General features: G+C 43.6%; 1 protein-coding gene across 1 annotated transcript in view; it reads left to right on the forward strand.

The window, feature by feature from the left end:
• Positions 1–3,225: 3,225 nt before the first annotated feature.
• Positions 3,226–15,595, forward strand: part of ADCY10 (adenylate cyclase 10) — a 220,727-nt gene continuing 208,357 nt past the window's right edge. Inside the window, 5 exon segments of the mRNA XM_029287319.1 lie at positions 3,226–3,511; positions 4,128–4,189; positions 7,511–7,682; positions 14,468–14,623; positions 15,093–15,197. Of these exon segments, the coding sequence (XP_029143152.1) occupies positions 3,226–3,511; positions 4,128–4,189; positions 7,511–7,682; positions 14,468–14,623; positions 15,093–15,197 (781 nt within the window).

A 15,595-nucleotide genomic window follows, 5' to 3' on the forward strand; every position in this document is an offset into this window, starting at 1 on the left:
ATTTCAGCATGAGCAGGTGAGAGCGCCACAGCCAGCCACAAGCCCCCCAAGACCGAGTAGACGAGGAGAAGAATTTCAATGGCCAAATGCGCTGGTCAGCCACAAAGTTGATGTCGCGATATCTAGCCACAAGATCTTCCCACCGTTGCTGCCCCATTGAACCCACTAAACCATACTTTCGATGGCAACCGGATGGATCCACCTTCAGCGCCAATGGCTCAACAGCAGAACCAGCTGCCGCTCGGGGATGAGATTGAAAGAACTCGAGCCAGACTAGAGTCCCTGCTGCGCCAACAGGAGGCAGCGTCCCAAGGAACCACTACCAGACCTGACCACAGAGGACAACCTCAACCATCAGCCATGCCAGCCTACCAGGGAGCCAGCTACGCTCCACCCGAAAGACGAGAAACCTTCCAACAAGTAAGCACGCAGAAACTTGGGTCCCCTCAGCTCAACGCCAGAGCAGAGGAGTTCAGACCAAGCCAACAAGGTCCCTCGCACGTGACATGGCAAAACACCCTCAGCCAACAATATGCCAAAGGAAGTTACCAGTCAGCCATGGCGCACGCCCCTGCTCCCAGAAGGATGCACCACCTCCATCAAACTGCAGTTCACACATGGGATTGATGCAGCCCCCAATATTTGTTGGAAGAAGGTTGGACTTGGCAGCCACAGGTGTGCGAAAATTCTCCGACAAACCAGGGAAGGACTATTTAGTGTGGAACCATCTTTTCAAGCAAGCCCTCCGCGGGGAGAAGTTACATCCTGGAGAAGAACTCAGTCTTATGTCACAATGGCTAGGTCCCGAATCCTCAAAGGCAGTGGAAGCATTCATCACATTATGTTTAACGGACCTACCCACCGGCCTTCAGCGAACTTGGGAAATGCTCGACAAACGCTATGGGGCATCTTCTTTGGCACAGCCTCATTCCTACAGGAGCTCTATGACTTCCCCAATATCAATATCAATGATCCTGGTCAGATTTGGAAATTCTCCATCTTACTAGAAGAGCTCCAGGCAGCACAAGAAAGTGGCACCATGCCTGGGCTTGCCCGCCTTGAACATTTTGACACTTAGAACATTATCACTCGAAAACTACCTAGGCAGTTGAAAGATAAATGGTATGATATAACCGAGTCCCACAGGGAACAGTATCCCAGTGTACCTCCACCCTTTGCTGCTCTTGCAAAATTTGTTTCCAAGCAATAGGATATGTACAATGACCCCAACTACCTTGACGTCCACGAAACACATTTCACGATGCCAAAACGGATCAATCACAACTGTGGCCCTAATAGAGGTTATTTCCAAGCCACAAAGGACAGAACAACTATTTCAGTGTACAAAACAGACATCAAGCCTCGCCCAAAGACTTCCGATGAACGAACACCGAGGAGTTCTCATTCGAATCCTCATCCACCTAGAAAAGGCCTGACTTGTCCAATTCATAATTCCTCACATTCTCTAAACGATTGTAGAGAATTTAGGAAAAAATTCCTGGATGACCGAAAGGCCCTACTGAAAGAGCATAAGATATGCTTCAAATGCTGTGACTCTATGGATCACATGGCCAAAGACTGCACAGCTAGAGTGGAATGCCACCTGTGTGACAGTGACAAACACCAGGCAGGCCTGCATTTAGAATCTAAGAAGCCCTCTGAGGAGATACAACAAGCAACTCCCACCCCTACCACGATGACAAACACTCAATGCATCTCCACAATGCTCCCAAAAAGGGACCAGGTGCACTGTATACAAATATGTGGCAGTTCATCGCACCCTCCTTCATGCTCCCCTATCTTTCTAGCTAAAGTTTATCCAGATGGAAGACCAGAAAAGGCTGCGAAGATGTATGTGGTATGCGATGTACACAGCACTACCATGATAGCTACGTCTGCCTTTTTCGATCTCTTCGACCTCCCGACCGAACTGAGTTCAGAGTACAAGCCATCACAGTGCCTATGAGCACGGTGGGGAGAACAATCTCCGGACTACGCATAGAAGCAATAGACGGGAGCTCTCATTTCTTGTTCCCACCAGTGATGGAATGGGACAACTTACCGGTTGAGCGGGATGAGATTTTGACACCAGAGATGACAAGAAACTTCCCTCATCTAGCACGCATAGCCGATCTTATCCCTCCCCTGGATACCAAAGCCGAGATTCTACTATTGGTGGGATGGAATGCCTACAAAATCATCGGCAATGAGGAAAGAATCAGAGGCCCACCAGGCACACCGGTAGCCATTAAGATGGATCTCGGATGGGCCATCACAGGAGCAGCATGTATCGATAAGCTACAAACTCCAACCCAAACGACCGTCATGAAAACTTCCATTCTCAACAATGGGAGACTTTCTCACCTAGAACCATGCCAAGAACACTTCACGCTTTCCCCTGCCAAGCCTATTGTGGGAGCAGCGGTGTTCCAAACTAGTATCCACAACAACGATGTGGGACTGTCGATAGAGGACAAAGAATTTCTAGACATCATGGATAAAAAATGTCTACAGGATGAAACCGGAAGTTGGGTAGACCCCCTACCTTTCCGTATACTCAGGCAGCATCTACCTAACAATTATGAGCAAGCTCTCTCTCGGCTCAACAACCTACGACGAACCATGAACAAGAAAGCTGAAATGAAGACACATCTGGTAGACTTCATGGAAAAGATGTTCCAGAATGGACATGCAGAACCAGCCCCTCCAATGAAGGAAGGAGAAGAGTGTTGGTACCTACCATTCTTCGAGGTATACCACCCACAAAAACCAGGACAGATCAGAGTGGTTTTCGACGCCAGCACACAACACCAAGGGATCTCCCTGAATAAAGTCCTTCTTACAGGACCTGACCTCATCAATAGTCTGCTAGGAGTACTCATCCGCTTCAGAAAAGAAGCTGTGGCTGACATGGCAGACATCCAGCAGATGTTTTATTCATTCTACATAAGGGAAGATCACCGCAATTACCTGCGTTTTCTGTGATTTAGCGATGACCAGCACAACCAACAGGTGACTGAATACAGAATGCGAGTACACGTTTTTGGCAACGGTTCTTCCCCCGCAATCACTAATTACGGCCTGCAACGCAGCGCCCGAATAGGTGAAGTCGAGTACGGCACCGATGCCAGATGCTTTGTAGAATGGGACTTTTACATTGATGATGGCTTAAAATCTGTGCCAACCCCCGCCGAAGCCATAAACCTAATAAAAAGAACACGCGGAATGCTAGCGGCAGCTAACCTTAGGTTGCACAAAATCGCATCCAACAGCGAAGAAGTGTTAGCGGCCTTCGACCCTGACAATCATGCAAAAGGCCTAAAAGACCTCGATTTTGGCACAGACGATCCTCATTTACAACGTAGTCTCGGCTTGTGTTGGGATTTGAAGAAGGATGCCTTCACCTTTAGAACTCCGACGAAAGACAATGCCTTCACGAGAAGAGGTGTCCTTTCTACAGTAAACAGTCTGTTTGACCCCTTGGGCTTTGCTGCACCTATAACAGTCCAAGGTAAGCTTCTTCTACGCTCACTCTCCCAAAACACCACTGATTGGGATAAGCCGCTCCCACCAGAACACAAACAGGAATGGGAGAAGTGGTGCAAATCCCTCAGTTGCCTACAAAACACATTCATTCAGCGCACGTATATTCCCCTCTCATTGGCCGCTGCAACAAAAGGGAACTACACATGTTCTCAGATGCCTCCATACAGGCTATCACAGCCATAGGATACATCAAAGTCTACAGCGGGGAGAGTTGTAACATTGGTTTCATCATGGGGAAAGCAAAACTGACACCACTACAGAGCCACACCATACCCAGGTTAGAACTCTGCAGTGCTGTTCTAGCCATAGAGATAGCAGAACTAATAACAAAGGAATTGGATCTCGAATTACAATCCACACGGACAGCAAGGTAGTACTAGGCTACATCCACAATCGAAGTAGGCGCTTTTACATCTATGTAAGTAATAGGGTGGAAAGGATTAGAAGATCTTCAGACCCTATCTAGTGGTGATATGTGGCAACATACCAGAATCCAGCTGACCAGGCAACACGGTCCATTCCTGCTTCAAAGTTGGCAGATTCAGTTTGGTTAAAGGGTCCTGATTTTTTGGCGCATCCAGACAACCAGACGTTGGAAGAACCAGAGAACTATGAACTGCTAGAACCAGACCAAGACGACGACGTATGACCCCAGGTACCCAATAATTTGCCAGGACGGAGCGTAACATCGACCACTCATATCATTTTTCTCTATACAGATGTCAAGGAGAAAATAAAATCATCTCCTCGGCATTCTCTGGACACCGCTCATTTCGAATGCTTCTCCAGGTGGAGGCCTCTTGTAGCAGGCATAGCAGTAATAGTCCATTTTCTGCACCGCAATATAAGCGTCCCAGAAAGTCGCCTCCAGGCCAAAAGAGGGATTCTTCGAAGCACGCAACAAGACGTACCCATTGGACTTTGAATGTCTGAAGCAAACAGGGCTCTCCCAAAGAATAGTTCCCTGCTGAAATTGAATCCATTACCTGAGTCCGGTAAGGAGAAGGGCGGGATATAAATTGAATTAATAAATTAATAAATAAATTGCTGCGAGTAGGAGGGCATCTAGCCAAAGCTGAGCTAGCGTCAGACTTCAAACACCCTATCATCGTTCTGACTTGTCAATATATCACACACCTGTTAGTTCAATATCACCACAACACCGTCCAGCATCAAGGTAGACATTTCACGGAAGGTGCCATCAGAGCAGCAGGCTTCTGGACCGTGGGAGCCAAAAGATCCATTGCCACCATCCTGCACAAATGTCTACATTGCCGTAGGCAAAGAGGGGCAACACAACACCAATTAACCTACCACCCGAGCACCTAACACCTGAACCACCTTTCACCAACGTAGGCCTAGACGTATTCAGACCTTGGGCCGTATCGGCTTATCGAACCAGAGGTGGTCATGCCAACAGCAAATGTTGGGCTGTACTTTTCACATGTCTCAGCATCAGAGCGATCCATATAGAAGTCATCAAAGCTATGATTTCCTCTTCTTTCAACCATGCGCTAAGAAGATTCCAAGCCCACAGAGGCCCAGTCAAAGTATTTCGATCCAACCGCGGAACTAATTTTGTAGGGGCCTGCAAGGAACTGCAAATCGATGAAGGCATTCGTCCCGACTCAAAGATTGGCAAGTACCTAAAGGCCCAAGATTGTGTCTGGACTTTCAATCCTCCCCATGCATCTCACAAGGGAGGAGCGTGGGAACGCATGATTGGCGTAGCCCACAAAATCTTGGACCCTCATGGCGGAAGTTGCAGCTATCGTCAACACTCGACCGTTGGTTCCAGTATCTTCAGATCCTGAAAATCCAACCATCCTCACCCCAGCTATCTTATTAACTCAAAAGACAGGCGATTGGCCAGCACTAACAGGAAATTTTGCCACCAAAGACTTGTATGTCCAACAATGGAAGCAAATTCAGCTACTGGCCAACACCTTCTGGAAGCGATGGAGGCAAGAGTATTTATCTACCCTCCAGGAGCGGCGTAAGTGGAAGACCAAAGAACCCAACCTATAAGAAGGCGATCTAGTCTTGCTGAAAGACAAAGATGCTCATAGAAATTATTGGCCCATGGGGCTCGTGCATCGGGCCCCACCGAGTTCTGATGGTCTAGTTCGCCAAATTGAGGTTCAGATAGTGAAGCCACACGAGAACAATCGAGACTCCATGACTCTCGCAAAAAAGCTTTACACCCGGCCAATCACCGACCTGGTCCTGTTGCTAAAGAAGACCGAATTGGAAAATTGAACCTCAGAACTCCAGATGTTGTTCCTGTTTCTTCAGTTCCTGCTGTTCCTGAGTTTCCAGTTCCAGCTGTTTCTGAGATTCCAGATGTTCCTGATACTGATTCTTCAGCTCCAGATGTTCCTGAGTTTCCAGCTTCAGCTGTTCCTGTTTTTCCAGGTTCTTCAGTTCCTGAGTATCCTGTGAATCCAGTTCCCTTTGTTCCTAAGAAATTTTGGGTTCCAGTTTTTCTGTTCCAGATTTGGTTCCAGTGTCCTTTACAGGAAGAAGACTTTGTCTTGCTGAGAGACAAGAATGCATACCAGAACTATTGGGCCATGGGACTTGCGCACCGGGCCCACCCAGTTGATGAACTAGTTTGCCAAGCTGAGGTCCAGATCGTGAAGCTACGTGAGTCAGGTCGTGACTCAAAGACTCTTGTACCAGGCTGATCACCGATTTGGTCCCGTTGCTGACAAAGATTGAACTAAAAGATCAAACTTCAAACTATGTATAGTGTTTATGCATTGTTTGATGTAACACTTGCTTATTTTTGTTATAATTGTGCATGTTTTATATTTACTTTATAGTTATGCATGTTTGATACCATGATTTTACCTATTTAGTCACAAGTTAGTTAACAATGAGTATTGCATGCCTTAATGCTATGTTTTTTGCTATTTCAGTTAGTTAGTAGTGGAAATGTAAATTTCCAAGCGGGGAGTGTTCTGAATCGTATAGCTCTATGTAACCCTAACTAGAGAGCATGTATCTGTATGTTAGAATATCTGGCATATATTGGGTTAAGTGCTGTCTCCTTAAGAGATGGATTATGGGAAATGTAGTTTAGCTAGTCAGTCATCCCATGTTGATGGTAAGTGGGAGGAGTTTCTAAAGGGTATTGGGAGACTTCCTGGATACAAGCCAGATTGGAATGTCTTTATCTGAAAGAAGCATGGGCCGTCAGATGTCACCCGATGACCCTGTTCCGCTATAGAGATGATATGAAGAGAGTATCATTCTTTCACCTATAGAAATGGACAGAGACGTATTATCAGAGGCAATGGTCATGAATGCAAGTAATCTATCTGATTAAATATGTTTTTGTTATGAAATCATTTCTATTGAGTTTATCTATCTGATTTGATTTAAGAAGGCGTTTTAACTCAAGATCAGAATAATTAGCAAAAATATTTAAAAATATGTCAGATAGATGTTGGAAATGTAAGCACAACCCAGGCACGTACTATCACATTTGGTGGATATGTGGCAAAGCAAAGGCTTATTGGAAAAAAATACATGTGTGGTTAGAAAAAATATTAGGTGAACGTGTTGATTTTAAACCTGAATTTTTCTTACTAGGTATATTATAATGCCTGAAAAGATTAATAAGCAAAGTCTATATTTGATTTTATATATCACCACAGCAGCGAGAATAATCTTTGCACAATACTGGAAGAATGAAGGACTACAGTAAGAGGAAGAAATAATCAGAAAAATATTGGAATGTGCAGAGATGGACAGATTAACCATGAGATTGAAAGATAAAGAAGATACAGATTACTACCAAACTTGGGACTTATTTTATTGTTGGCTAGAGGAAAGAATGAAGGATTAGGAATTGAATATGTATTAGTATAGCTGAGCCCAGACTCCTCATTGGTTGAAAAATTAACACGTATGTAAACGAATATCAATAAAATCTTTATTAAAAATTGATTGTGTGCAGACTATTACAGAAGTATTTTCTGGCCAGCTGGATCTAACTGACCAGCCATTAGAGGAAGTGGACAGGGACCTGTATACAGACGGTAGCAGTTTTATGAGACAGGGAGAAAGGCTAGCTGGCTATGCCATGGTCACATTGGATCAGGTAGTGGAAGCAGCAGCTCTCCCTGCAGGTACCTCAGCTCAGAAAACTGAACTCATTGCCTTGACAAGGGCCTTGGAATTATCAGAGGGTGCGGTTGTTAATATCTTTATAGACAGTAAATTTGCTTTTAGTGTTCTATATGTACATGGGGCTTTGTGGAAAGAACATGGTTTGCTCACCGCTCAAGGTACCCCTGTAAAATATGGACAGGATATTTTGAGCCTGCTGGATGCTATTTTGCTCCCATGCAGGGTGGCTGTCCTGCATGTGAGGGCCCATGGTAAGGATGATACTAAACATGGAAGAGGAAATGCCTTGGCCGATCGCACCACAAAATCTGCCACATCAGGTTCTCTGTCCCCTTCACTTTTGTTTGTGCTGGCTCCAACATACACTTTGCAGGATAGGCACAGAGCTTATAAAATGGATGCTGTTTTTCAAGGACAATGCCTTCTCCCAGATCATGAATTATGGGCCCTCTTGTGGAAATTGCATGCTAGCACTCACTGGGGTTATAAGGCACGTGAGGTGGTCAAGGCCCTTCTAAAGGAAATTATCCCACATTTTCCTTTCCATACCAAGGCATTGGCTCTGACAATGGGCCCCATTTTATCTCTGATATTACCCAGCAGGTTTCCTTTTCCAGAAACTCTGGAAATTGGTGCCAGGACACGTGTCAGGCCATCCTGACAGCATCCAGTTCAACACGCGTGTTAGCGTGTTATCAGTGGCTGTTTCTGCAGCCACATCCCCTGCATTGAGGGGAGACTCAGGCAAATCTTGGATAGCTAGGATGTGGTTAGCTGGAGCAGAATCTGATTCTAAGAGCTGTAGAGGCAACCTACTAAGGCCATCTGCGTGGCCCATTTCTTTGCCTGGTTTGTGAACCAGGGAATAGTCATAGGCAGAGAGGAATTTTTTTTTTTTACCAAACAATTTTTATTAATTTTCAAAAAAACCCACCAAATATACAAATACAGGCATACATTAATATCAGTAACAACTCATCTGCTTCTCAAAAATTTAACATCAGTACACCTGATTATTTTATATCTATTTCTACCCACCCACCCACTCCCAATCCCCCCTCAGACTTCCCAGAATTGATTACAGGGTTACAAACACCTCATCCCAAGTCAAAATATAAGTACCCAAATTTAAAACAAACAAGTATAAACATCCTTTAACTTTAAACATTAAAAAACAATCAAATAAAACTCTAAGCATATAACTAATAATAATCTATCCATCTTCCCCAAGTCACACTTAAAATTAATCTTACAAATATGCGGAAATCTTTATCATTTCTTCAAGACTTAAACATAATAATATCCTTAATTATAGTAAACATTATAAAATTTACTCATAAACTACAAAATATTTATCACTTTCTAACTTTCTCTGAATATAATCTACCCATCTTTTCTAAAATTTAAACAATAATCTTACCACTATTATAACATCAGCATCACATTCGTCTCTTTAAAATTCAAATCCCATAATAAAGTACGAATTATATCCCATATATCCAATCAATTATTTTAAAGTCTTTAACTAATTTTATAAATTCTCATTATATAAACTCTATTCAAAATACAACTCCTTATAACTAACTCCAATCCTTTAACACAACATAAATTCATTGCAAACTTTTTCAAATAATGAAATATTCTCTTTCTTTTATACAGCAAATTAACCATCAATATTTAAACATAAAAGTTTTAAAAATATAAAACTTCTAGAACAGACAAATGTATTGTAAATTAAATCCTTTTTGCTGCATACACATTATAACAAAATCTTCTGAAAAGTAAATAACAACATCTCTAGGTAGATTTCTCTGACGTACGACCCCTAAATTATATCTATAAATTTTTCTCTCTTGAAATTTCTTCAGGGTCGTACGCCAAAACCATAACCAGATCTATCGCAATCTCTTCTCTCAGCTTTTCCTGCATACCATATTTCAATCCTGTTCTCAAAACAAACTTCATGACTTCCACAGTTTCCTCTTTTGCAGATCCATCTTCCAGACCTTCCACTTTTTCTGGTAATTCTTCCACCCGTCGATGATAACAAAATCTTCTAGAAAAGTAGATAGCAACATCTCTGGACAGATTTCTCTGACAAACGACCCCTAAATTAACTGTATAATTTTTTTCTCTTGAAATTTCTTCAGGGTCGTATGCCAAAACCATATCCAGATCAATCACCATTTCCTCTCTCAGCTTTCCCTGCATGCCATCTTTCAATCCTGTTCTCAAAGAAAGCTCCATGTCTCTATAATATAACATATCGTTCTGAAATATATCCACAATATCTTCTATTAATTCATCCGCCCGTCATACTTGAGCTGTACAATCTTGAAAAACAAATTCTCTGTTTTCATAAAATCCACCAATTTCTTGTCCAAAAAATCCTCAGTTTCCTGTAAATCCTTGAATATAATTAACAGGGGGAGTAGAAGTAAAAACATTTTAAATTTAAACTATTGTAAAAAAAAAAAGGAAGAAAAAAAAAACTTGAACTTTCAATAAGCTGAAAAAGTTCTTTACGATATATCTGTATCCATTCAATAACCGGAAGAAAAGTGAAAGTTTTCCTTAACAATGCCTTTTGCTACAAAGAAACAGCAGTTCCACCGCCATTTTCTTCTTGCTTTAGTTTAATGCAAATAAGGAAGATAGTATAATATTCTCTGAGTTAAAGTTTTAAATCACTTAAAATCCAGTCCTCCTGTACAATTCCGTCTGCTTTAAATTTTACTCACAATAAGTGTCTTTAGAAAGCAGAAGTGGAAGCTGCTTCTGGCTTTGCTACTAAAAAAAAAAAGGAGCAAAGGCACCGTGGGGTGCGGAGAAACGCCCGGACTCTGAGAGAGCCATCACTTTCCAATCACCCAGCAAGAAAGGGGGAGAAAGGAGGATTCAATCTCTATCCAGGCAAACTCACCCCCCCCTCTTCGCCCGAGGGGAGAGGTTCCTAGCCGAGAAACAGCTGTTGATCGCTGTCTCTTCAGGCTTTGACGCAGCCCCAGGTGGACGGCTAGAAAAAGCCGCCATCTCCACAGCTGTTTTCCCACCGGAGGTCGAGAGGAATATTGACCACCTCAAAATTCTAGGAGAAATTATGTGTGGGGTTTGCTTGGTCCTTGTGAAAAACCCCAGCAGTGGCTTGTGGTCTGTAAAGACCGTGAAATGGCGACCATACAAAAAGTCATGGAACTTTTTTTATGCCAGCCACAATGACCAAGTTTCCTCTGTCTATCTATGCATAATTATACTCAGCAGAAGACAGAGTCCTTGAATAGTAGGCTATAGGAACTTGTGTCCCATCAGCCTTGAGGTGGTTTAAGACAGCCCTGATCCCATAAGGGGATGCATCACAAGCTATACAAACTAGCAGCTGCTCATTGAAATGAGCTACAACAGCATTTGAAGACAACAATGCTTTGACCTCAGCAAAACTCCTTTCATGGACCTTTGTCCACTTCCATGAAGCCTGTTTATCCAAGAGCTTTGCCACCGTGGCCTTGTGGGGGAGAAAGGAATGGTAAAAATTCGGAAGTCCAAGGAAGGCTTGAAGCTCACTCTTCGACTTGGGACTTGGATCCTGCTGAATTACTTTTAGCTTAGATTCAGCAGGATGGATGCCCTCGGCATCTATGCAAAACCCCAGGAATTCAGTGGAAGTTACTCCAATTTTGCATTTTTCCTGCTTAAGCTTCAGCTCCGCTTTGCGGAAATGCAGCAAAAGTGACCGAAGCCTTTCAGACAGGTTTTCAATTCATTCCCCTGCGATGAGGACATCATCGAAATATGGGCAAACTCCAGGAATGTTATGGAGCATTCATTCCATCATGTTTTGGAAAATGCCAGGAGCCACATTAACCCTGAACTGCAGTCTTCTGACTTTGAAAGCTCCCCGGTGCATTACGATCGTCTGGGCTTCTGCCGTTGCATCATCAACCAGTAGCTATTGATAGGCCTGGGCCAAATCTAGTTTGGTGAAGATTTGGCTTCCTTTAAGTGAGGCCAAAATGTGGCTCACCACAGGCATCGGATAAGAGTACTGCTGTAACGCTTTGTTTAGCGTGCATTTATAGTCAGCACAAATGCGGACTTCCCCATTGGCCTTGAGTGGTGTGACTATGGGTGTTTCTCATGGACTGCTATCCACAGGTTCCAAAATGCCTTGCTGTAGCAGCTTATCCAGCTCAGCATTAATCTTTTGCTTAAAGCGCAAAGGGCACCCAATGAGGTTTAATCCTAATCGGTGCAATGGAGGGGTCTAACCGTAAAGCAATTGGAGGCCCCTTGTACAACCCTAATTCTGGGCTGAATATGTCAGCAAACTCCTTGCAAACTTCCACAAGACCTGCGGTTTGCAAACTGTGTAGCCCAGTCACCTGAATTCCAAGTGCCTCGAACCAATCGAGTCCGATTAGACTCGTGCGGTCACCCTCAACCACGACAACATCCAAAAACCCTTCAAAATTCCTATGCTGCACTCTGAGTGTGGCCTCCCCTTTCACACTGACTCGGAATTCTGGAAGTTCATTAAGATAAGATTCGACAGCCTGAGTTTAACTCTCTGGCCGCTTCTACAGCAGATCTGCTTGAGGGTGTTCTGGGAAATAATTGACAGAGTTGAACCTGTGTCCAGCTCCATCGCTAAGGGGACCCCCTGCAATTTGACATCAATATGCAGCTTCTTCTTCAATGGCCGGTGGGCCCCTGTTCTCAATACGCTCCTTTGGGACGTGCAAAAACCCACCCTATTGTGGCTGGGGACCCTGATACCTTTCCGAGGCAATTCTTCTGATGGACGGTCTTTCTTGTGACCCAAACAGACAGTGGCTGTGTGGCCTTGCCAGCCACACACCCGGCAAGTAGCAGAGCGAAAACTGCAGTCGGAGCACTTGTGGCAGCCTCCATATCCGAAACACCGAGGGAATGGAACTGCCTTGTCAGACCCCTTGTCAGCTTGCTCTTTGAGCCTTCTCTCCGATGGCTGCTGCAGACGATCAACCTCATTTTCAGAATCCAGTTCGGATACCTCTCTAGCAACTTCTTGATGGACTGAGCGCGAACACGTAGGGTTCTTGGAAAGCCGCAAGGCCTTAACAGCTCCTCCCACTGCTTCTTTGGCCATAATCTCCCTTAGCACATCTTGGAAAGAAATGGCTTCTTTTGCAAAAATCTTTTGCTGCAGTTTTTGGCTCCTCAAACCACAAACTAGCCGATCTCCCAAGTCTTTGAACTCACAGGGCCTTGCAGCTTGACGCAGAACAGCAATAAAGTCTGCAGCAGACTCCGGGACATTGATCCTGCTGTTCAAATGCATGACGCCATGCAATCACTGATAGCTTCGGTTCAAAATGTTCCTTTAACATTTTCTTCAGCTCTGCGTAAGCGATGGATTCCAAAGGTGCTGGGGCAACCAAGTTTTCAGCAATGTCAAAAGTCTCTTGCCCACAGACACAAAGTAACGTTGCGGCTTTGAGCCCATCCTCTCGAACTTGGTTTACTCTAAAGTTGCCACCCTGGCAATGTAGGAACTCCAACATTCCGGATGCGTTACATCAAATTCAGACAGACGTCCAATCTTTGCTATAGTTTCTTCTTGGTGGCCTCTTCCAACACCTCGTGCTGCTCATGTTGCGAAGGGGTTCCCGGACGAATCTTGACGAGCTCTCCTCCAGCATCTTCGTACTGGCAGGCAGAGTCGCACAAGTTGGAATGCTGAACTTCTAAACACTTTGGGCCTTCCGTGGTGAGTCAGCCTAGTATTCTCTCTTTTCTTCCTTGCAGCACGATCCCACCTTCATCGCCAATGTTTTGTTCTGTGCATTGGTAAGGCATTGAAACGAGGCAGGAGTAACAACAGATGCTTCTTTATTTAAGCTTTAACAGAACAACACAAAATGGCGCTGATCCCCTTTATACCCTTTTGCAGGGAACAGCATCAGCCAATAAATGCAACGTATTTTCCCGCTCTGCGCAAGCACAATAGGCTGCAGACAGCCTGTCTGGCCCGGGCAGGCCACGTGGTCTGCCCGGGTCTCTCTGCAGCATCCTGTACCTGCTCTGTGAATCACAGGCCCAGGACATAACAAATTCCCTGTTGCTTTTCTCCTTGATTAGTTTCCATCCATTGTTTCTTCTCTTGCCCTCTGGTGCTTTGGAAAATAAGTTGAACCCCCCTCCTTGTGGCAGCCCCTCAAGTACTGGAATACTGCTATTGTGTCCCCCCTAGTCTTTCTTTTCTCTAGACTAGCAACCAAATCCTGCAACCATTCTTCATAAGTTTTAGTCTCCAGGCCTTTAATCATCTTAGTTGCTCTTCTCTGCACTTTTTCCAAAGTCTCAACATCTTTTTTTTTAATGTGGTGACCAAAACTGGCTGCAGTATTCCAGGTGTGGCCTTACTAAGGTTTTAAAAAACTTTTTAAGAACTTCATGTGATTTTGATTCTATATCTCTGTTTATACAACCAAGGACTGTATTTTTGAGCTGCTGCTGCATACTGCTGGCTCACTGCTGCACACTGCTGATTAAGTGACAACAATCTGTAACTAAGAGAATTCACTGTTGAGAAGGATATGCTCTAGCCTAGCAACAGTTGTTAGGTAAAGTATAATCCATCTACTGTAATTGGAGGAGAAATTGCTATCAGTTCATTGTGACACAGAACCTAACAATGGAGGTGTTATCTAAGTATACATAAGTCTTCACAGTATTGGGGCATCACAACAGAAGATTTAATGCCTATATAGCAGTGAATAAGCTTGCATGTTATGTTCCAAATCAGAAATAATAATGACTAATAAGAATAATCAAATTGAGATTTCAACCCTTGGTAAATTAGCTGCTCATGTCCCTGATATCATTGTATATGGAGATTTTGCTCAGGAAATGCCTTTCATTGAAAGCTTTGATGGTGTTCTGCTCTTTATGGATATTTCAGGTAAGCAAAGGAAATCAGTGTGCCACTGAGGGAAGGGGACAGATTTCAGAGATATTTTTTTTAACGGAAACTTAAGGTACTAAATGAGAAAAAATAGTGCAAAATCTTTGCTGCTCATCCTGAAAATTAGGTTTAAAATGTCCATATAAACACACAATAAACCTCAAGAGAATTACTGATTTTTCAACATGCATCTATTTAACTGTTATTTTTCTTTTCCTGTGCAAAAAAGGACTTACTTTGAGAATATATAAATGCACAGTGCAGGAAATAAGGCTCTACATGTCAACTGCTGTCAAGGAGAGATTCTATGGAGATTTTCCTTTGTCAGCTGAAACTTATAGCTGCTTGTTTCTCTTCTCCAAGCCAAGACTTTCTTTTGAGTCAACTCCTCCTGCCTGTCCTTCTTTTATCTCTAATCCACAGTCCCAAAATGTTATACTGACAGCAATTGCTTATGATTTTCAAGGTTTCACAGCTCTGACAGAAAAGTTTAGCATGAACACCAGCTTGGATCGTGGTGCTGATGAATTAACACAGACCCTTAATCACTACGTGGGTGACATTGTTGAAGGTGAGCTTAGAACTTTATTTATTTATTTATTTATTTATTTATTTATTTATTTATTTATTAAATTTATATCCCGCCCTTCTCCTTGCGGACTCAGGGCGGCTGACAATCGATTTAAAAAACATAAATAACAATTACAGAATTAAAATTAATTAAGAAGAAATATTTAAATATAGTCTAATTAAAATATGATTAAAACCCGTCTAAAAATTGCCCTAGGCCAGTCCCGCTTGTTGGAATAGCCATGTCTTAAGGGCGCGGCGGAAGGAAGGGAGATCAGGGATCACCCTGATCTCTGGGGGCAGCTCATTCCAGAGGGTGGGAGCTCCCACAGAGAAGGCCCTCCCCCTTGGGGTCGCCAGCCGGCACTGTCTGGCCGACGGCACCCTGAGGAGACCCAC

The sequence above is a fragment of the Protobothrops mucrosquamatus genome, unplaced genomic scaffold (assembly GCF_001527695.2).
Source record: "Protobothrops mucrosquamatus isolate PMUCROS unplaced genomic scaffold, P.Mucros_1.0 scaffold_294, whole genome shotgun sequence".
Lineage (NCBI taxonomy): Eukaryota > Metazoa > Chordata > Lepidosauria > Squamata > Viperidae > Protobothrops > Protobothrops mucrosquamatus.